Source organism: Aethalodelphis obliquidens, unplaced genomic scaffold (genome assembly GCF_003676395.1).
Source record: "Aethalodelphis obliquidens isolate GAN/ISIS:26980383/991018 unplaced genomic scaffold, ASM367639v1 scaffold38, whole genome shotgun sequence".
NCBI lineage: Eukaryota > Metazoa > Chordata > Mammalia > Artiodactyla > Delphinidae > Aethalodelphis > Aethalodelphis obliquidens.
Window position 1 is genome coordinate 8603442 of NW_020837982.1, and position 21835 is coordinate 8625276.

General features: G+C 49.4%; 2 protein-coding genes across 6 annotated transcripts; both read right to left on the reverse strand.

Moving 5' to 3' along the window:
* Positions 1-2514: 2514 nt before the first annotated feature.
* FBXO39 (F-box protein 39) lies at positions 2515-9756 on the reverse strand. Of its 3 annotated transcripts, none has more exons than XM_027130771.1 (4): positions 9685-9756; positions 4269-5374; positions 3217-3393; positions 2515-2855 (listed from the first exon to the last, which is right to left on the reverse strand). In XM_027130771.1, the coding sequence occupies exons 2-4, from the start codon at positions 5292-5294 to the stop codon at positions 2727-2729; spliced, it is 1332 nt and encodes a 443-aa protein (XP_026986572.1). In that variant the 5' UTR covers positions 5295-5374; positions 9685-9756; the 3' UTR covers positions 2515-2726. The 3 variants fall into 3 exon arrangements, with proteins under 3 accessions (XP_026986572.1, XP_026986573.1, XP_026986571.1); XM_027130772.1 differs by having other exon boundaries at positions 2719-2835; XM_027130770.1 differs by lacking the exon at positions 2515-2855 and having other exon boundaries at positions 2865-3393.
* XAF1 (XIAP associated factor 1) lies at positions 9374-20299 on the reverse strand. Of its 3 annotated transcripts, none has more exons than XM_027130774.1 (10): positions 20192-20299; positions 19799-19872; positions 17107-17227; positions 16868-16912; positions 16511-16567; positions 15955-16150; positions 14701-14786; positions 11504-11845; positions 9685-9757; positions 9374-9571 (listed from the first exon to the last, which is right to left on the reverse strand). In XM_027130774.1, exons 2-9 carry the CDS (start codon positions 19828-19830, stop codon positions 9701-9703), a joined length of 936 nt encoding a protein of 311 aa, XP_026986575.1. In that variant the 5' UTR covers positions 19831-19872; positions 20192-20299; the 3' UTR covers positions 9374-9571; positions 9685-9700. The 3 variants fall into 3 exon arrangements, with proteins under 3 accessions (XP_026986575.1, XP_026986574.1, XP_026986576.1); XM_027130773.1 differs by having other exon boundaries at positions 16784-16912; XM_027130775.1 differs by lacking the exon at positions 16868-16912.
* Positions 20300-21835: the final 1536 nt, after the last annotated feature.

The following is a 21835-nucleotide window of genomic DNA, read 5'->3' on the forward strand; positions in this document are numbered from 1 at the left end:
GTGCCTTTTTCACTTTAATTCTCTCTGGAGTTTTGCGGAGGCTCCCCGCACGGCGTCTGACGTTATGACAGACCGCAGAAACCCGGATGAGAACCCAGCTGTCTGCTATTAAGCGGGATGTGCAAGAGATTTGCAAAACTGGAAAACAAATCCACTCTTTTATGGAAAACATGTTCATAAAAATGTTACTTCTGTTAACATGTTTTCCATAAAAGAGTCCTCTATGCTTAGATCCTGTGTTTGGGGACGAAAGGAAACTAACCAGAACTGGTCCACAGCATGAATAAATCATTACACCAATCAATCAATCAGTCAGTCTCCCAGGTGGTCTGCACTCCAGCTGAGCCTTCCCTCTCCCCTAAAGCAAGCTGCCTCATCTCTGGTCCACAGGCACTAGATGGCTCCCAAGGGCCCTTCTGGTTTCAGCAACTAAGACCTGGGAGCTCTCATTAGATTATAACCAAGCAGGACCCTATGGGGCCTTTCTGGGACAGATAGGGGCCTTTCTCTTGTCTGTAGAAAAACTTTAGCCAAAGAATAAATTTAATCAGACAAGAAAATGCAGAAAGAAATGCAAACAGTCAAAGAAGACAAAATAATCATAGTTTAACCATTAAGGAAAGTCAAGGACATATAGTTCCTCCTCAAGGGCTACAGATAATATTCTGAGCCATATCCTTTGAGCTGTTTTACAGATACTGAAACCTCCACCAGGTGGAAGAAGTAACCTACATGATGACCAGACTGTGGCCATGACATGAGCTGCTCCATCTTGCACAATTCCAAGAACTGGCCTCAAGGAAATGGGAACAAAGCGACCCTGGAACTGAAGATTAACTGTACTTAAAACAATCAAGATGAGGCTGATCAGACCTCTGCATGACCAATTTCAAGGTGACTGTTGGAGCTGACTGTGCTGTTCTGCACGTAGCCCCCCACCCACCTGTGCACCCCTAAAACTCCCCTTTAAAAGCTCTTGCCCCTGATCAACAGTAGGGAGTTGGTTCTTTGGGACATGAGTCCACCTTCTCCCCAGGATTGCTGGCTTCCTCAACAAAGCTATCTTTCCTTTTACCCAACACTTGTCTCTCAGTATTGGATTCCTGAGTGACAAGCAGCAGAACCCAAGTTTGGTAACAAGATAGGGACTCCACACCACTTGCCAGTGTCGATCTTTTCTGAATGTTCATGAAACAGGAACCATAGGCACCCAACAGCATTGCGGGGACATTCAGATATGACAGTGAATGTGGAAATCCTGTGAAAATTGAAAAGCACTGGATAAATATGAACTTGAACAAAGACCTGAAAAGCTAAGCATAAATATGGACACAACACACAAAAGATAAGATAATATCGCAAGTGAAACACTTGTCAAAATGTTCTGAGATATATTCATTTTTATCTATTGGAAACCCCCCCTATAAGCAACTATATGCACAAAAATCTCAAAAGACCAAAAGCAATCTATGTCAATGGCATGGGCTCAGGAATTTACCCTTATTCCCTGTTTAAAACCCATCAGATTTCCCTGTGACTATAAAAATAACACATGGTCTTTGTAGAAAATGAGAGATAGGGGAAATCATGAAAAGGGAAATAAAAATCACCCATAATCCCACCACCCAGAGATAACTATTAAGATTTTTGGTATATCTCTTCTATGCTTAAAAAAAACCCTGTAGGGCTTCCCTGGTGGCGCAGTGGTTGAGAGTCCGCCTGCAGATGCACGGGACGCGGGTTCGTGCCCCGGTCCGGGAAGATCCCACATGCCGCGGAGCGGCTGGGCCCGTGAGCCACGGCCGCTGGGCCTGCGTGTCCGGAGCCTGTGCTCCGCAATGGGAGAGGCCACAACAGTGGGAGGCCCGCGTACTGCAAAAAACCCCACAGAACTGTGTTTGTGTTTTTACATGATCGGTATCACGCTAAACACAGTTTCACTTAACATCACATTAGGAATAGTTCTCCAGGACATTACAGATTCTTTGTGAATATGAGTGTAAAGGCCACTTCTGGTTCAGCCCCACATGAGAACTGAACGTTTGTAGCAGGCTGGGCGCCATGCTGCCTGGATGGGGAATAAAGGAGACCCCAGAAAAGCAGATGTGGGAGACCCAAGTCCACAACACTGATAAATTAGGGGCTGATCTCCTGTGGGAGGGAGTTCCTGCTCTGAGCAGGCTCCTTCTAAAGGAGGGAATTTCCCTACTTCACTCTAGGATGTGCTGGTGAATTTCTTTCATCTGAGATCAGGCCTGGCCAGCGTCAATGGCAGAAGGCTCTGATGTGAAGGTCAGCCGGGATAGAAAGTGTTTCTGAACTGACGCTGACAGTCAGTGGAAAATGCAGCTCCATTTGCTCTCTGGCTACTTACACCTTTTCCGGAGGGAGATTAGCAAGAGTCAGGGTCCCCGAGTAAGACACTGCTCCAAGCGGCTTTGGGCTTTCAGTTCTGTGGCTGAGTGAGGGTCAAAAAGCAAAACCAAATGACAAAAAAAAGAAATCACACCCAGATAGTTGGTAAATATAGCACTTTAAAGTCACCTGGGGTCTTCACATGACCAGAAGTCCCAGCCGTTGCTGGGGTGTCATGTTGGTGTGAAACTAGCAAAGAGGAGAGAGAGGAGAAAGAGGGCTGGGGTAAGGGATGCCCGAAGTGTCATTCTGTGAGGCTCGGATTGTCAAGGTCAAAGTGCTCTTGGTTTTCTTCCTCTGGAGAGCGCTCCTTATGTCATGCAGTAAGCGACGGAAAAATAGTTAAACTCTGAATCGATCAGCATTCTGTACTTCCTGTAAATATGCCGCAGTGTCCTGTCCTCTTCAGGCGTCTCATATCTGTTTGTATAAATTCTCACCTGTGCCGATAGACAAACACCCCCGCGTGTGCGCACGCACACACACACACACACACACACACACACACACACACAGCGGCTACATCCCCCAGACCCCAAAGACAATCTGAGTGATGTACACGTACAATTGTTGTCAGAACCAGGAAAAGCCCAAGCCCAACTAAGGATGAAACCTCCAGATTCCCTTCCGTGAAATTGTTAACTTCCAATGGACGGACTTGTGAGACATCCTGCCCCCATGCCCTGCCTCGCTCCTGACCTTCATCCCAGAGCAGGAACGCTGGGGCTGGACGCCTGCCCGCCCAGGGGCCTGGATGCCCTTGCCCGATCCCCGTGGAACCCACCCCGGGCGGGCTCTTACCTTGAGTGTGCGCAGGGCACACCGCCCTTCTTCCTGACTCTTCAGGATCTGCTCCACAAAGTTAACATCAAGGAAAGCCCAGATGTTGAAGTAAAACAACTCCCTGCAGGATAAGATGAGGAGGTGCAGCTCCTCGTCCAGAGACTCATGGTTGTTGTTGAACTCAAAACTTAGTTTCTGGAAAAGCACCAGAGGGGAAGACGGATGTGGACAGAGATGCTGGGACTGGTTGGATCATTCCATAACACTTTCATGACCCGGCTTTGGCCTGGTAGCCCATGGTGGTTCAAGTGCTTTAGATAAGGGGCACTGGACAAGCAGTGGTCGGAAGAAGGGATTTGGGAATGAAAGTGATCTCATCCAAATTTATGAGACTTGGAGTTTCAAGGCAATGTATCTGGAGTCTGGAGACCAAAGTGGTGGTCCTGGCCCTGCGATGGACTAGCCAGGTGGCCATGGGCAGCACCGAATGGCTATGATGTCAGCCTGCCCACTTCAGGGCTGTGTGAACGTAAATGAGCTCTTAGCACTTTGTCATCCCTCACCGTTCGTAGTGGTACTTATACGCTTGAGTATCAATCCTCACAGCTGAGAGGTCTTTGGCGTGGGGGACAAAATGATCCCGATTTTATAGATGGGGAGCTGCCCACACCTCTGAGCTCTTCTGTAACTTGGGTCAAATTTGGCTTTTTGCCTGGTTTGGAGTCACACTGGGGCCTGTGTGCTGCTGTGACTGGGTGGAGAAGTAGAAGCTGCTGCCCTGCTTCTCACCTGTAGAGGCACCTGCGTGCTCAGGCCTCACAGCTCTGAGCCAGGGATATAGGCGCTCTCCTTGGTTGACAATCAGGAATTGCTTCCACGTCTAGGAAGTGAGCAGTAGATTTTGTCCTCTGCTGCGGTCTTGGGGACCGGGGGAGGCTTAGTTTGGAGACGTTTCCCAGAACCTCAATTTGACCTTGAGTGAGTGTGTGCAAGCCCAGGCAAGAGCAGGGAGCAGGAACCTGAGGGGCAGCCGCTCCTCACAAGCCTCCCAGCCCTCAGCTCATACCTACCTGCAGAGTGTGCCGGAAGGTGGGCAGGAGATCCGTCAGAGTGGGCTTCATGGACCAGTCGGGGTTGCTGAAAGAGCAGTTTCTCAGACTAATGCTCCTGATCGGGATCTCCTGTAGGAGGATCCGGGCCAAGCGCTCATACTGCACGACTTTCTCAAAGACGAAGTTGACTTTCAGCTTGGTGGCGAACCTGGCCAGCTTGGCCCAGGACATGCCCCAGACGACCTGCCCGTGGGGGTCATGAACGTGGCACTTGATGTTCATGCTCCAGAGGGTGCCGGCATTGTTCTCACCCAAGTTCTCCAGCAGCTCATCGGAGATGCAGTTGTAGTTGAGGGTCAGGGACACCAGGTTGCGGAACGTGGCCATGGTCTGGTTGAACTGGGGGCTGCTGTAGACAGCGAGGCGGTGGCTGAAATAGTCCTCGATGTTGAGCTCTGACACCGCACTCTCTGTCCGTAAGTAGCTCAGGGAGTTGAGGATGTGGCAGCCCTGCTCCACGGTGAGCCTGGCCCCTTTTAGGTTGAGATGATCCAGGTGTTTGCCCATTTTCTTCAAGAAGGAGCTCAAGCTTTTCAAGAACAAGCTTCTGACGCTGTTCCTCCAGACCAGGCGGTCCAGTTCCAGGTACTGGATGGAGAGAGATTTCAGACGGTTGTTTCTCTTGCCCAGACACGACAGAAGGCCTTGCATGGTGACCTGGAACTTCTTGGTCAGGACAACGCTGTAAGGAGTCAGGAATTTGATCTCCAGGTGCTCCAGGTAACGACCAAATTTCTTAACATACCAAACAGCCGACTCAAATTCGTACGCGTGTACCCTGGAATGTCTCCCACTAAACGTGATGGCCCTGTATCGCCAGAGGTCGGCCGAATACATCATCTGGTTCCACCTTCTGCAGACAAGCGCTGCTCTGGACCTGTCCTTGTCTCCCAGCCACCAGAAAATACGATGTAGGCACACATCGGGCAGGGTGGCCCAGCAGCTCTGGTCTTGAGGCTGGGTCAGTTGGCCTTCTTCGTCCATCAAGGAACCGGGATGTCCACTGCAGCTGTGTGGTAGGCAGGGCTTCCAAAAATGAGGAAAGAAAAGCAATCACTTGTTTTCTGTGGGGAGTAAAAAGGAAGAACCATTACCTGCCAAACACATATTAAACCCAATGGAACAAACTTGCACTATGGCCCCATGTGTTGGTAGTGGGCTGGTGCAGGGGATGCAATGATAAATCCACCATACTGTGCACACCTGCAAGGAGTCACAGCCTATCAGGGGTCTATCAGGGACATAGACCAGGACTCAATGACAGCACTGTGGGAGGCATGAAAATCCTCAGGCATATTCATGGTGCAGGGTGGCACAAACGGGGGTATTAGTTCTGTCTGTGTAAGAAGAAGTAGAGAGGGCTGCTCAGAGGAGGTGGCATCTGAGCTGGGTTTTGCAGGGTGAGTAGGATTTGCAAGGCAGACAGGTTGGTGGTGGAGGAACTGGTATATTCCAGGCAGAGGGAACAAGATGGGCAAAGCCACAGAACTGTGAGTATGCGTGATGTGTTCACATTGACGGAACTAAAAATTGCTTGGAGCTTAACTTGTGAGGGTCAGGGAGTGATGGAACTGGAGCTGGAGCAGTGGGAAGTGCTGGTTCAAGGGCATCATTCAAGATGTTCTGAATGATGTGATAAAGGCTGTGTCCTACAGCCAGGGATTCTCACTGTCCCCTCTCCCTAAGACTTTGGAATTCTGACATCTTCTCTGGATGAGAATCAGTGTCTGTGTTGAGCAACATTGCTGATGGCTCTGTTTATATTCAAAAGGTGCAGCAGCAGAACAAAAGTGGAGAACATCAGCTGAGGTCAGGGCAGGTCGAAGGATCACACGCCCAGAAGCGACGTGGTCAGTCTTGAGGTAAAGAAAGAATACTCTGGGGGAATGGAGGAAGGATGGTCCATAGTAGAGGCCAGGCTTGAAGCCTGGGACTAGGGTGGCATTATAGTGGGAATCGGGGTGGGTAGACATGATTTGGTAACTGGTGAACACCTGAACTGGGAGGACTGAAAGGTCTCTGACTTGGCTGTTGGATTGCAGGTGGTATCCCCAGCCAGGCTAGGGAGTCCCAGGGAAGAACTGGGCTAAGGCCCCCCCAGATACACTGAGCCCTCGGTCAGACTTTTCATAGCCATCTGCTGTAATCTTCATGGCTTTGCTTTCAATGTTTCCCCTGCCTGAGAACTACCCTCCTTTTCTTTATGTCTCCCAAACCCCCCATTTTTAAAGTTCAAGCCCTACCACTCCATAAAGCTTTTATTGGCTTCTTTACCAGGTAACCCAAGATCATTCATTGTGGTTCACAAAAACTCAGAGCTGGAAGAGATCTGAGAATTGATTTTTTTTTTTTTTTAACCCATGGAAACTAGGCACAGAGAGGTGAAGGGGCTTGCCTATGGTCACACAGCAAGTTAGTAACAAGACTCAGGCTAGACCTGGGCTTTCTTACTCTTTCTCTTATACTTTTTTCCTACGTCCACTTTTCAGGCCTTGGGTTCAGAGGGACAAGTTAATCATAATTTTCAGTTCAGGACAGACACTTGTCTGTGCAAGACCGCTCTTTGATTCTATTTATTCATTTATTCCCTTTTAATTCTATGTCCCACTCCATTGCTCCCCACCACAGGCAACTATTCCAGCGTGTTTGATGCGCTGCTTTTTGGTTGTGTGCACGCTTGCCAAATGTGTGTTCAGCGTCCGTAAGCATCATTCACGTTGCCCTGTGTACGTCTCACACGGTATCTGTCATCTGAATAGACCCGGCGGTGGGTATCCCCTTCTCTCTCTTACCCACTCTCCCTGTGATGGACCCCCAGGCTACTTCCAGCTCCCCACAACAGCACGGTGGCGATGAGCATCCTCAAGCAAACTCCCGTAGGGGACCTATTTGGGGGTCTTCCCCCGTGCCTCTGTCCTCCCTACCCCATGATCACCTACAGAACAGTTTGGCCCCTGCCTCCAGCCGGCCCTCCCATCTTCCACCCAGACAGACTTCCACACGGGAACTGGTAGCAGCCTGCCCCCACCCAGGACACAGGGCTCCAGTGGGGTCAGCCGGCTCCCCTTCTCTTTCCCCTCTCTCTGTGTCCATCCTTACTATAATCTTAGTATAATCTAAGCCTTTCTCTCCCAGAAACCCACACACTCCTTGAGACTAGGGACAGCCTCATTCTTCTTTTGAGGAAGTTCTTAAACATTTAACTAATGAAGAAATAAGATTGTGTCTTCAATCACATATAAACTGCCCGGGGCTAGGGGACTCCACGGCACTTAGTAAGGAGCAAGGCACCTAAGAGATGCTCAAGAAAAGCTAAACCAGGGACTTCCCTGGCGGTCTAATGGTTAGGACTCCTCACTTCCACTGCAGGCGGCACCAGTTAGATCCCTGTTCAGGGAACTAAGATCCCACAAGCCTCCCAGAGCGGTCAAGGGAAAAGAAAAGAAAAGAAAAGAAAAGAAAAGAAAAAAGAAAAGAAAAGAAAAGAAAAGAAAAAAGCTAAACCAGTTAGAAAGCTAATCGAAGCCCTTTGACCCAGCAAGGTCACAGGGTCTGAAGAATTATACGACACTTTAAGCCATGGGGGGCAGGGGGATTGGAAGAACATCTTTGGTGGGCTGGAAAAGGTGTTGCAAGTGGTCCAAAAGTCATGTCACCGCCTGGAACCTCCCCTCTGTAGCTTAGTGGATTGGATCTTGGTTCTGTCAACTGCGGTATGTGACCTTAGGCAAGTTAATTAATTTATTTATGCCTCAGTCTCCACATCTGTAAATATGGGTAATAATAGTACCTTTCTCCTAGCGTTGGGGGGATTAAACGGGCTGATATACTGAAAGCACCAGAACAGTGCCTGGCACACAGTAAATGTTATACAAGTGTTTGCTGCCATCAGAATGTGGGTGGCAAGGTGCTTCCAAAACATCCCTGTAGGGAAGGTATTTACAAATGGGAGGTTAGGAAAGTGTCCCGGTGAGATGGCGTGCTAGGTGGGGAGCGGGATTCCAACCCAGCCTAAGGACGCTGGAACCTAGGCTGGGTTTACCACGTCACACAGCTGCCGAGCCTGGGAGGAAACCTACGTGTCCGATCACCCGGGGAGGGGAGGTGGCCCAGGAGCCTTGCGTGGGCGGCAGGTGAGGAGGGCAGCCCCGCACCCCCGCGCTGGCCTCGGGGCGTTCCCGGCCTGCGCCCGCTCGCGTCGCCTTACCCGCCGCTCGCTGCTCGGGCTGCTGGGACCTCGAGCGCCGGCCTGCTGCGCCCGCGCCGCCTCGGCTCCGACGCCACCGGCGGTGGGCTCCGCGCCCGGCCCCGCAGGGGCTAGAGGCCGAGGGGCCGGCCGCCTTTGTGACGCGCCCCCACTTGCCGGGCTCTGCTCAAGCCCGCGGCCGCGGGGCCCAAACCTGGGGCTGCCAGCTCAACCGATCGTGCGCGTGCGGGGCAAGACGGGTCCCCGCGCAGGTGGCCCGGGAAGGCGCCCTGGCCGCGGGGGACCAGAGGCGGAAGGCTGGGCCCCGCGACCCCTGCCCGTCCCTCCTCTTGCGAGGAAGAGGTTCTGCCCCCAGACTTGGGGCGCAGGCCCGCGCAGTCGCCACCTTTCCTGTCCTGACCCATCCTCGGGGTCCTGTCCAGTCCCGGGGACCCAGCGTGCGGGGCCTCTCTTCGGGAAACCACTGTCGCTGCCGACCTAAGGAAAGTCTTAAGCAAACCTGACTTCGACAACTTGACAAAGCTTGAGAAATGCCCCACTTTTCCAGTTTCGGGAGGGTGGGGTGTCCTGGGCCCTTCCTTCCCTGGTGGGGTCTGGGGTCTCCCCACGGGCCAGGCAGAAAGGTAGGGTGTGCTGTTTGCTGGGAGGTGGGCTGCATCTCTAGGTGTCTCCCAACTAACAGCCCTCACTAGCACGTCTTTGTGCTTTCTGGCTCTCCCCTGCCACCCAGCCTCATTTTTCTCTTCCTTTCTCCCCTTTCTTCTTTGCTGCCACTCCCCTTTCCTTGCCGTGCTAGCCGCTGCCATCTGTGGCCCTGGAAAACCAATGAAAAATCTACAAAAAGGTGGAGGACAAGTTTTCAGGGAGGGCTTTTTTATTCTTCGGGGACAAAGCTGGGTTCCCTAAGGTGTCCAGGCTGTGTGGAGCCTAGACGCTTGATCAGAATTCTCAGGCAGAAGAGTCAGAGCCCTTTTTTCTTCTGGTTTATCTGGAGCTCTTGGGGAAACCAACATCTCGGCTCAAAAGGAGGAAAACAGAATCCAAACCTTTTCTTCTACAAGAAAGAAACCCAGTGAATAAAACCCATCTCTTTTCACAAGGAAAGACTAGCACAGAAAGCAAGCAGAAAAACCAGTGTAAAAACAAAATCTTCTAAATCCGTTGTACCTTTTCTTTTCCAAAGCTAGCTGGAACTTCTCGCTTGTTTTCCTTTTGATGAAGCTAACCACCAGCATTTCTCCTAAAGAAATGGACATTAAAAAAGTTCAGTGTGTTTAAAGTGGGGAGTGTTAGTTCCTAGGATATCTCTGGGCAATCCTATCCCCAGTTCCCGGAGCAGGAACCCTGAGCTACAGATGGCATAGAAAATGTATGGAGCCCAGTGAGCCATGAGGGGTCTATGGGAGGCTTGGGACAATGTTTAATAGAGGCCTATCTATCACCATGAGGCGGGTGGATGAACAGTTTAGAGGATACCCACACCATGGACTCTTATGCCATTAAAAAGCGGGGGGCAACATCATTTGACTTGGAGGGATGTCCTTGGGTATTGATGAATCATAACATTAAGATGCAAAGAAATGTGTATAATTGGACTCCAAATGTGTATGTGTGTGACTGGTTATACAACAGAGTTGCCAGATAAAATACAAGATGTCCAGTTAATTTCAGAGAAACAAAGAATTTTTTTTGTATGTCTCATGCAATTATTTTGTAGTTATTTTTGTCCCAAGTAATGAATTTTTATTTGCTAAATTCGGCGACCCTATTATGTAAGGATGGAGGGAAGTATGGAAGGAAATTTCAAAGTGTGGGGGGCAAGGAAATATGGCACTAATAACACCCCCAGCAAGTATGAAATTCACTCAGCTTTGTAAAATCAGGTGCTGTGTGCATATAGAGAAGAAGTTAGAAAAAACAAGATCTAGGTCTACTTTTTTGTAAGGAGTGTGCATCATATATTCAGTGAAAAAGGCAAATGGCAGAGTAATGGATATAGGAAGATGATACATAGGGGAAAAGAAAAAACAATTCAAACCCCATAGAGGCTTGTTCGCGTTTGTGTGAACGGAGTTAAAGCTTTGGAAGGACACCCACCAGGATACTGAAACTAGTATCTCAGGGCGTGGGACTGGGGAAGGGGGGGGGGGGGGGGGGAGGATGAGCTTTATCTTTCTATTTGTTTGTATGGTATCATGTCAACTGGTTACGACAAAATCTAGTATTTAGTAGTATCTAGTACTTTTGTATTTTGAAAAACATCAAATAATGAAAGCTCTTTTTTTTTTTGAGTGAGGCATCCTGTTTGGGGCATAAGTTCCAAAGCATAAGCTTTGGAACTATATACACATGTATTTTAGGCTGGATTCTGCCACTCTCTAGTTGTATAATCCTGGGGAAGCTACTCAACCTTTCTGTCTGGCTTCCTTATCTGTAAGATAGGGATAAAATACCTGCATGTTTTTTATAATGATTAACCATTTGTAAAGAGCTTTGCATTGTAACTGGCGCATAATGGTTAACTACCTCATACTAATTCTTATTATTACTGGAAAATAATCTAGGATGTAAAAAATCAGGCTTTTGAGGCTGCAAATCCTGATCTGCTGGAGGTAAGATACCAACTGACTTAGTATCTTGACCAAGGCTCTCATCTCTGGGCCTGGATTGCCTTATCTACGCTATGAGCTAGACAGCTAGATTGGGTATGCTCTGTCCATTTGTTTGCTCCACAGTTTTGGGGCATTTGCTGTGGTTATTCCCTGGGCTGCGAACTGGAGATACAGAGATGAAAGATCTGGCTCTGCCTTCAGAGGTGGGAGATGATGCACATATATAACCAGGTGATAGGTGCTATGAGAATGGATTTGGACACACAGAGAAAGGGGAGATAAAGATGTCTGAGAATATCCTGCAGGTCTTGGATTTCTTTAAACACTGTCCAGATGGCTCCCAGCCGGATGAGGAGAGAATAGAGGCTGGGTACCTGATGTTGGGTTAGGGTTGGCAGGGGAAGTACGATGCCACACTGAGAACACCTCCTCAGAATGTCATAGGCTGTCTCGTCTTCTACAGGAGAGGAGCCCCTGAGCTTGCCATCAGACTTCAAAGGCAGATCCGTGGTTTTGTTTGTGCCTCTTGGTGCTTGCCGCGTTGACTTTTCAGAAAGAAGGCGAAATCTGCTTGTATTTTTCGTCTTTGGACGGACGTCTTTCTCTGCTGTGGAAGTTTGATCTTCAGCAGCCTGACTTGAAAGGGATGAAGGAGGAATATCTGGTTTCCCAACTGGAGAATATGTCACAGAGTCTGAGATTGGACGGCATCTGTCCTGCAATTATGAGTCATACTTCAAATATTAAAATGACCTCAGCTTTAATGGTGGACAGTACAATAGGCAAGATAACCTGAAATATTCCCACTCTGAAATGCTGGATAAAATATGACGTTCACTGAGCTGACTTTGCAAGCAAGCAAGCTCCGTGTTCCAGGATGAAGACCTGACCTGTTAAGCACATGAGCTGACACTTCAGGAGGAGATGTGGGGCCAATCTTGTATCTAAGAGCTTGGATAAGAGAAGAGTCCCACACAAGATGTGGAATTGGAAGTAAGATTCCCCTTTCCCTGCGTAAAGCTGGGAACCTTGAAGGCAAACCTGTGGTGGCTAAGAGAAAAGAATCGGCTAATTGGAAAAGGAAAGTGGCAAGAGAGCTTGTCTACCTTGGACTAGAAATTGAGGGTGCAGAAGCGAAACTGACACTCCTGAAAACTCAAAATCCAAGGCTCATGCCATTCTTGTATTTGGGGTTCAGATTTACAAAATCCTCAGGCTCTGGGAATACCCAAGCAGAAGAATTCATGTAAAATTTGGGATGTATGGCAGAAGCAATCACAAAATCCCTCTGGAGGTTACATAATCCCAAACTAGGTCACACAGGATTCTCACAGATAGAGTCTCACCAAATAGAAGCTCGTGATTCAGATGTACACACAAGGAAACACTCTACCTTGGGTAAGAGTCACAGACACAACCATTAGCAGGATTAGACTCCAAGGAGTTCAGATAACAGAACTATAGGAGAGAGACTATAAAATACATTAATTAAAAATGATTCAAACAAGAGAAAAGAATATGACCCTATGAAAAAAAGAGTAGGTGAATTTGAAAGAGAGATAAACAGAACTTCTTGAAATGAAAAATACAGACACTGAACCTCAATGGATAGGCTTAAAAATAGCAAGTTAGATTTGGCCAAGAAAGAATGAACTTGAAAATAGGATTTGAGGAAATTATTCAGAACATAGGAGAGAGGAAGAGAAAATGTGAAAGGTTAAGGGACACGAGGATAGAACGAGAAGGCCTGATGTACATCTAATATGTTCCACAGAAAGAGTTGGGAGAACATGGAGGGGTTAGGGAAGACTGGGGATTCCAAGAGATTAGAGCTGAGACTTTTCAGAACTGATTAAGGCAGAACTAAATCTTTAGATTTGGGCAGGAGAAATTCTGAAGAAGAAAGAAAAAAATAAACACACTTGAGCATATTGTTTTAAGCAGGATGAATAAAAATACATCTTCTCTTGGATGCATTGCAGTGGAACCAGGAAGATCAAAGGCAAAGAGGATCTTGAAATCAACCAAAGAAAAAGGGTTATCCACAAAAGAATGGCAGTTACACTGAGAGCAGACTTATCAACAGCAATCATGGAGGTGGGAAGACGGTGGAATAAACTTCAAAACGCTAAGAGAACATAACGGTTAACGTAGAATTGGACACCCAGTTAAACTACCATTCAGTAATGCAGGAAAAAAGTACCTGTGCAGGCAACTAAAAATTTACTCCTCACAGCTTCTTGCTGAGGGAACTACCTAGACGTGTATTTCAGGAAGAGAGAAATCCTACCCAGACGGAAAGCTTGGGATTTAAGAAAGAACGTGAGCAAAGAGAAAGGTGAATGTGTGAGTATATCCAAGCAGGCATGAATTGCATAAAATGACAACGATAATAATGACTAAAGAGGGATAGTATGAAAACAAGGTGAGGGGCTTCCCTGGTGGCGCAGTGGTTGAGAGTCCGCCTGCCGATGCAGGGGACACGGGTTCGTGCCCCGGTCTGGGAGGGTCCCACATGCCGCGGAGCGGCTGGGCCTGTGAGCCATGGCCGCTGAGCCTGCGTGTCCGGAGCCTGTGCTCCGGAGCGGGAGAGGCAAAAAAAAGGAGGGGCCGGCAACCGCAAAAAAAAAAAAAAAAAAAAAAAAAAACCAAGGTGAAACTAAATTCCATAGCATTTACATATAAGGCGGGAAAAGAGAATCGGAGTCAACGTGTTCTCAAATCCATATATTGTTTGTAAGGAGGGTAGGGAATATGATTAATTTAGACTTTATTAAGTCAAGTATTCCTATTAAAATGCACTAAATGTCACTAATGGTAAACTTTATATGTATTGTCCCACAATAAACAAAAAGGTCTAGATCATCCCTAGGGTCTCTTTAGTTCTGATATTCATGTTTGTCTGAATTGAAGGGTAAAGAAAGAACAAACAGCGCTCCATCGAAGCAGAAGGAAATGAGTTCTTTGGAGAGAAGCCTTAGGAAGTTTCCCCAGAAAGAAAATGCTCCATCCTGCAAAAGAAGGGAGCAGCTTGGCACGGGCTAATGCACTAAAACGTGCTCCAAGTGATGGAGGGAGGAGACTGTGAATGTTCCCAGGCAAAAGCAATCAATCACATCGTGACATCTTTACAGAGTCCCCCTTTTGGTACCTAGCCCTGATACCAGTTTCACTGTGGGAAGATGGAGAAAGTTGTTAACTTTTTCGAGGGAGCTCACAGTCTAATTGAGAAGACTCCCACATGGGACAGAAAATAATAAGGCAGGTCCTATTAAGGACCAAATTGCCATGGCCAGGCCCTGAAGGCTGAAGATGTTTGGAGGTGATCAACGATAGCTGGACTGGTCAGGGAGGCTCCTTGAAGGGCTGGCATGATGGGAGACCAATTATGTGTGCTAAATTAGCCTACACCAATTCACAACATCCCTTTTTGAACAAAGCAAAACTAAATATGGGAACCTCTGTTATCCATGCTGTGTAAAATTGGACCCAGAATCTACCTTTCATATCACTCTTTTTGGAATATGGACTAGCTATTGGCACCATTAGAAAATAACTAATTTCTACTCACCACATGGTGGAAATACTTATTTCCTGGGATCATTTGGTTGCAATAATGACAGCAGATGTTGCTTTCAGGAGCTGGAATTCTCTTCCCTGAAAAAGCATGGAAACAACAGCACAAATGATTGCCCTTGACAATGGCTAGCCCGACTGTCCCACAACCGCGTACATGGCCTGCAGTCCTGATGATGAACTGTCCCCGGCCTGCCGTGAGTGTCCTGCACGGCCAGGGTCCTTGGCCACACAGGCCACCCACAGCAGGAATCACCCACATCATTTCCTTTAAGCTGCAAAAGTGCACTCGGGGCAGCACACAGCCCTGATGAAGAGACATTTTCCTGGCGCAGGACTGGTTTCTAAGGAGACAGAAGGAGCCGTTACCACAGATGCCAGCCCCGTCCGGTCTGACTGCTCTTTCATTTCACCAGTCTCTGAGCTCTGTGATCAAACGAGGAGTTCTTGCACACATCTTTGTTGACTGTGTTGAAGCTGTGTTGTGTTGTCTTGTTGAAGTTGTGTTGTGTTGGTGAAGTTGTGCTGAAGAGCCGTTTGTGGGCTGTGTTGAAGCCCAGCCATGCTGGAAATGTCCACGCATCTCAAGCGCTCCAGTTTTTCATTTGCCGATTTTAATAAAATCGTTTACCAGGAGAGACTTACCACACAAAGCATTTTAGGCTCTCTCCATGTGTTACTGTGTTACTAAAACAACCAGTGAACACAAGACCTGTCACATTGCTGTCCTCCGTAAACACATCTCATGAAGAGGTAACCAGGTCAAGACAACACACAGTGCTACCAGGCGGCCAACACATAGGCTCGAAGGTCAGGAGTTACAACTAGATCCCTTCTGTCCGCTGCTGATGGTGGTGAAATCTCCTGATTTGGTGTCAGGGAACTCGGATGTCCTGTCTGGTTTGTGCCTCTAGCAAGCCCCTGTTTCATTCTATGCATAGGTTTCTCATCTGTAAAAGGATGCAGGTGGGTCTCTGCCAGGCTGGGATTGTGCTTGAGGGGTTCCAAGGAAGCCTCCCATTTTGTCGGGCCCCCATTGCCTCTGCACTCATCTGTGTAGCTCCCAGGCCCGCAGCTCCTGGCGTCTTGGTGTCCCTGGACCAGTCATTTAGAGACCACAGCAGACACACAAGAAGGCCACTCTAGTATGTGGTCCAGAGTAGCCAGATGAATTTGAGACACGTGTATCTGTCATCACACATGTCACCTGTCCTGCTGAGAGCTTACATTCCTTGCCACCCCTGCTCACCTTTCTGGAGCCGGGTCTGCTCACCGCAGCACTCGTCTCTGTGCCGGGCCAGCATGTGGAGCACGATGCGCTGGCCGCAGTCTGGGCAGACCTCCGTCCGCCTGCCGCAGGGGTGCTCGTGGATGTCCACCTTGTTGAGGCGCACGGCCAGCTCACAGAACTGGCACTCAACGGGGCGCTCCTGGCATTCCTTGGCCTGCGGGGAAGCAGGCGGGACAGGCATGGTCACTGGCCTGCAGTGACTGCAGTCACGTTGGGGATATGAGCTTATTTCCCTGGGGGACTGAAGCCAGTAAGAGAAAGCAGGTGGGAAAGGCCAGGGGGTGGGGGGACTCTCCTTGGCAAACACGAGCTCTCTTGGGCTTGTGGACCATGGCAGGCCCTTCTGACGGGCATCTGGGGGCAGGAGGCCCTGTGATGAGCTAGTTCCCCATTGTGCCCCAGGCCTCCTTGGGCAAGAAGAGAGAGCTGGGGGAGGAGGAGGGGGGGAAATCTTTATTACTGGCCCCTTCCCCTCCTCCTGGGCTTGGGAGAAGAAATCACAGCTGACTCTCACCTCTTGAATCTCCAGCAAGTGCTTCGGCAGGCTCTGCTGACACGCTGCGCACCCCACCTAAACACGGAGGGAGACGCTGGAGTCCCACCCAGCTCAGTGGCCCTGGCTGTGTGTGTCAGGTGCGGGTCTGTGAGCGCCTGGGGGCAGGAGTCAGGTTCCCTCGTCTCCCTGCAGCACCAGCCCTGTGCTCAAGGCGCATCTGTGGGACCCGCTGAGTTGAAATGGATGCCTGAGCTTGAGTATCTCCAGAAACAGCAGGAGAGAAAGGTTAACCTTTGACCAGCCTTGGCCATGAGTGCCTTCTAGAGCTCTCCTTTCCTGTTTCTCCTCTTGACACATCTCGAGGGAAAATTTTACCTTTCCTGAAACAGGGACTCCCTTGCCTTGGCTGGACCCATTCGCCTGTAGGGAAAGGATAGGGGATGGGAAAACCAGGGTTGACTCAGTGCAGTATAAGAAAGGCAGATTTAACTACCCTTTCCACTTCACAGGGGGTGCTGGGCGCGGGGTGCCCACCTGAGACGGGCTGCAGTGCGGGCCGGGCTCCGGCTGGCCACCTGGTGCCCCCACCCCCATCCCTGCTTCCGCCTCCCCACCTGCTGGTGCCCGCCCCCGCTGTGCTCTTCCATCGGTTCCTTGCACTCCGGACAGAGGACCTTGAAGTGCAGACAGTGGGCCCCAGGGAGGGCCAAGTGGCCAGGGGCCCCGCTTCTTTTGCTGCAGGATCAAGAGGGAGGAAAAACAGGCTTATTTCATGGTAGAAAGCATGGAGCCGTATTTCATCTCCACAGCTGCTGGATTAAGATCATTCAAGGCCTCAAGCACTGAAAATATGACGACGATACCACCTGCCCCCCTTCCCCATGTTGGTCCTAGATCAGAACAGTGCAAAATCATAAAATAAGTGTAAGGATGCTCTGTAAACTCTTCTACTGCCTGGGGTGAGAGGGGGTGGGCAAGGAGGGGCGGGAGGCAGACATTACAAAGCGGCCGGAGGAAACTTTTGGGGGGAATGGATACGTTCATCATCTTGATTGTGATTTGATGAAATATAATTTATATTTTGAGGCAGGACAAGAAAAAATTAAACATAAAATTCTCTCTGTGTTTGTTTGGGCCTCCTCCCTCCCTAATGTACGGTGTGCATCTGTATTACACATTAACCAGAGCTCCTCAAAGATGGGAGTGCCTGCTCGATGGTAAAGATCAATTTTTTCTTTCTTTCTTCTGAAGCTAGCAATGGAACTTTATAAAAGAATAGGGTTCTTTCCCAGCTCCGTACGGGGTCCTAGTGACCGTGACTCGCTGTTTGCTTCGTACACTTTGTACGTGCTTACTTGGACTATGTATCCTTGGTGAATTTTTTGTGAAATATCAGTATATCTTTTTTTTTTTTTTTTTTTTTTTTTGCGGTTCGCGGGCCTCTCACTGCTGTGGCCTCTCCCGTTGCGGAGCACAGGCTCTGGACGCGCAGGCTCAGCGGCCATGGCTCACGGGCCCAGCCGCTCCGCTGCATGTGGGATCCTCCCGGACCGGGGCACGAACCCGCGTCCCATGCGTCGTCAGGCGGACTCTCAACCACTGCGCCACCAGGGAAGCCCCAGTATGTCATTTTTATGTATGATCCTTTGTCTCAAAAATGTACATGACTGTGCCTTCGACTTTTAACTGGTGGGACTGTTCTCAGAGCTTTCTGAGAATCTGCTTCCTGGGTCATCATTCTCAGCGTGGCTTGAATAAAATTCCCTTTTGTTCTTCCTAACTTGATAGCTTATTGAATTTTAGTAGTCACGGTGATGGTTTCATGGGTATATATCTATGTCAAACATGTCAAATGGCGCACTTTAAAAGTGTACCACAGGGAGTTCCCTGGTGGCGCAGTGGTTAAGACTCCGCACTCTCAATGCAGAAGGCCCTGGTTCAACCCCTGGTCAGGGAACTAGATCCCACATGCATGCCACAACTAAGAGTTCACATGCCACAACTAAGGAGCCGGTGAGCGGCAACTAAGGAGGCCACCTGCCTCGACTAAGACCTGGTGCAACCAACTAAATAAATAAAATAAATATTTTTTAAAAGGTACCATAAATGCAGTTTATGTCAATTATACCTTGGTAAAGCTGTTTTTAAAATGAAATAACAAATCTCAAATTCTTTCAAATATTTTGTCTATTTTCAAGCACTCCCCTGCTTGGCCCACAGCCAGTTGGAAATCCAGGCCTGCATGCCCACTCAGAGCCTTGCAAGGGCAATGCCAACTTTCAGAATCCCCATAGGGAGAGCTTCCCAGGTCTCCCAGAACGAGAAGCCATCTACCTTTCCCTGCCTTAAGGCTCACCTGTGCGACCCACAGAGAGGTTGAGACCCTCCTTGGAGACCCCGAAAAACACAAGCTTCTGACCCTCCCAGTTCCCAGGCAGGGCGTTTCTTAATACTCCTCCTTTCATGTCAACCAGCTCTTGCTCGTGGCAGCTTGGGAGAGAGGACACGTAGTGGCCACAGCTCTGAAGGCCTAAAGGATGATGAGAGCTGCCCGCCCATGTCCTGGGCACGTGGGATGTGGCCAGAGGGGAGTAGCCAGAGCCTCACTCTGCTTGGTCTGAACAAGGTCTTGGCTTCTGCAGAGCCCAAGCAGGTGGCACAAAAGCTGCTTCCCACTCCCTTCCTCTATTCTTGCCCCTCTGCCCGGCCTGGCCCCTTTCTCCTTCTGTCCGGCCTGGCCCTTCAGCTCTTCTTCCTGAGCTGGTCCAGCCAGGAGGGTCTGCCTGGAGGAAGCTCTCTGGGAGGGATCCCCCTGGTTCCCACCACAGGTAGGGAGCTTCGAGAGTGAGGTACTTCAAGGGGCCAGGTCTCCCCGAGTTAGACGTGTGGTCTGGGACCCCTGCTCTATCCCCTCACCCTGCTCCACAGCACCCTCTCAAGGTGAGGGCGGGTGTGGTCCCGGACAACCTCCGTGGGCCCCTTTCTGTCTAAGACTGGTGTGAAGAGCATATGATCAGAACTCCAAGTTAGGACCCAAGTTCTGAAAAATATGAATAGCCCAGCAGGGACAGTTAGCCTGGCTGTTTGGCTTTAGAACTGTCCCAGAAAGACTGAAATATCTGGGGTGGGGTGTTAGCCAACCCTGACCATCTCTCATCATCTTCCTACATCTCCTGAGTTTAAATCTTCCACCCTAGCCCTCCTGGGTACAAGGGCCCTTTTCTCTTAACTTCAGAAGCAGCCTTATCCCGTCTGCCCCTCTCACTAGCCAGCCTCAGGTCGGCCGCTGGGAAAGCAACTTCTTACCAGTTCCTGCACGCCTGGAAGTTTCCCTCCATGTTCTGGTCTGCGGAGTCTTTCTGTTTCGAGGAGTTTCGGTTCTTGAGGGCAGAGAAACAAAACTGAAAGTGTTCCAACAACCCGGCCCACAGCCCAGGAAGGGAGGGGTTTTCAGATTTCTCAGCCCAGGGCTGCTCCAAGGTACCTGTGGCTGGATACTCCAGGAAACCCCTCTGTAGCTCGGCCAGCCCAGCCGGCCCCTGCCGCCTCCCTCAGCCTGTGCTGCTGCCACCAGCTGTTTCTACGACCCCTGGGGTGGGAGCCAGAGGCCAGGCCTCCCACTGGGCAGCAGCCCCTCCCCTCACCCAGGCTGGCCTCACTGCGTGCATGTCTCTCCATCCCCTTGCATAAAACACTGACCTCCCTCTCCTTCCTGGTCCTCTTGCTGGTCCTTTCTCTGCCGGGGAGAGAGCTGGCGTGCCCTGTTGAACTTGAAGGCTGTTCCCTGAGAGTGGCTCCTGGACTTCCTGCATCCTACTCCGTCCCGGTCAGGGCCGGGAGAAATTGGGGATGCAGCGTGGTATGTGCCAAGACTACAGGCTTTGGAGACACATCGCTTAGCAGCTTGGTGACCTAGGGCAACTGCCTATCCCCCGAGCGCCTCTTTTCTCGCTTGTAAATAATTACAGCAAACACAACAAGCGGGCAGGCAAATGAGGACGTCTTCAGACACAGAAACCACTGCACTGAGGGGTGATATAACTTGCACACATCGCCAGCTAACAGGCAGAAGAATCAGGCTTTGAACCCAGGCAAGGAGGCCCTAGGCTTGTCTCTCCCAGAATGGCCAGAGGGTCGGGAGATGGGAGTTCCAATCCTGAGAGTGGAACTGACTGGCAGCTTGAGTCACTTTAGCCTCTGGGCTTGTTTCCTCATTTTTCTGGACTCAGCTGGGGACCTGGGGGACTTTGGGAGTCCAGGTGCTCCCAGAAACTGTGTTTTCATCAGAGTACGTGGACTCAAAAGGAGTCCAGGACCCAGACAGTTATAAATGACTGGACTAATTGACCCCAAAATTTGAGATTCAAAGAAATCAAACTCTGCTAAAGGCAACACGTGTCCAAAATTATACACACATAATTGGATCAAGTGAATATAGAACAGTTGTTTGTCTACTTGTGTTCTTTTCAGGGGGAGAAGCAGGATGTAATTAGTTAGATAAATAAAAATGATAAAACTGTATCTAATCGCTCAGTGGGAATTGAAAAATTTGCAAATAATTGCAACCTCATCAGAGACATTTGGATTTTATATACTTCACCTTGGCATTTTTAAGGAGATTTAATTAGCTTCAATATTCACCTTTATTTTTTATAAACACGATTAAGATATTAGTGAATAATTGGAGAATTTTGATCGTGGCTTTGCACATTTGTCTAAGCATATTAATTTATTTAAACTTTAGTGAGCATGCCGACTACATAACTCTACAGTACTTGCGCAACGTGTAGCAGCTTCTCACTAACACATGAGTAAGTCCCTCCTGATGTTCAGAAGGTCAGCAATCGAAAAGGGACCACTGAGGTAATGGGTAATCCTGACTCAGGGCACTTAGCCTGACGTGTGGCCATTTATCGGGATTCTTGGGGCTGCAAGGACGGTAGCTCCAAAACTTGCCCACATATTGGAATCACTTGGGAAACTTACCTGCCCAACTCCAGAGAGCGTGATTTCCCTGGTCTGGCATGTGGCTGTGACTTTGGAGTTTTTGAAAGGTCCCAGGTGATTCTAACGTGGAAAGAAGTTGGGAGCCACTGATGCAGGGGGAAAGGGCTGGCTCTGAGTTCTAGCCTTGGCCCTTTGCCTTCTCATATGAACAATAAGAGGATGGGGCACATGAGCTTCACTCAAGATTCCAGAAGTGTGGGACCCACCATGGAAGAAAGACGGGGCTGGGTTTCTGCAGGAGGAGAGCGGGGATCTGTGGGTGGAAGTCCCAGGAGGCCCCGAACTTCCTCCTGGTTATGACCCAGTCCCTGGATGAACCTGTCAGGGATGGAGGGG

Bases quoted from the DNA above. Each gene is read 5' to 3' on its own strand.
- FBXO39 (XM_027130770.1), bottom strand. From the start codon at position 5,294: ATGGACGAAGAAGGCCAACTGACCCAGCCTCAAGACCAGAGCTGCTGG. The intron at 3,394-4,268 runs GTAGGTATGAGC...GTGCTTTTCCAG, and splicing joins CCTTCCGGCACACTCTGCAG to AAACTAAGTTTTGAGTTCAA.
- XAF1 (XM_027130773.1), bottom strand. From the start codon at position 19,830: ATGGAGGGAAACTTCCAGGCGTGCAGGAACTG. The intron at 16,913-17,106 runs GTGGGGAGGCGG...CTTTCCCTACAG, and splicing joins GCGGGGGCGGGCACCAGCAG to GCGAATGGGTCCAGCCAAGG. The intron at 16,151-16,510 runs GTGAGAGTCAGC...GCTTCCCCGCAG, and splicing joins ACTTGCTGGAGATTCAAGAG to GCCAAGGAATGCCAGGAGCG.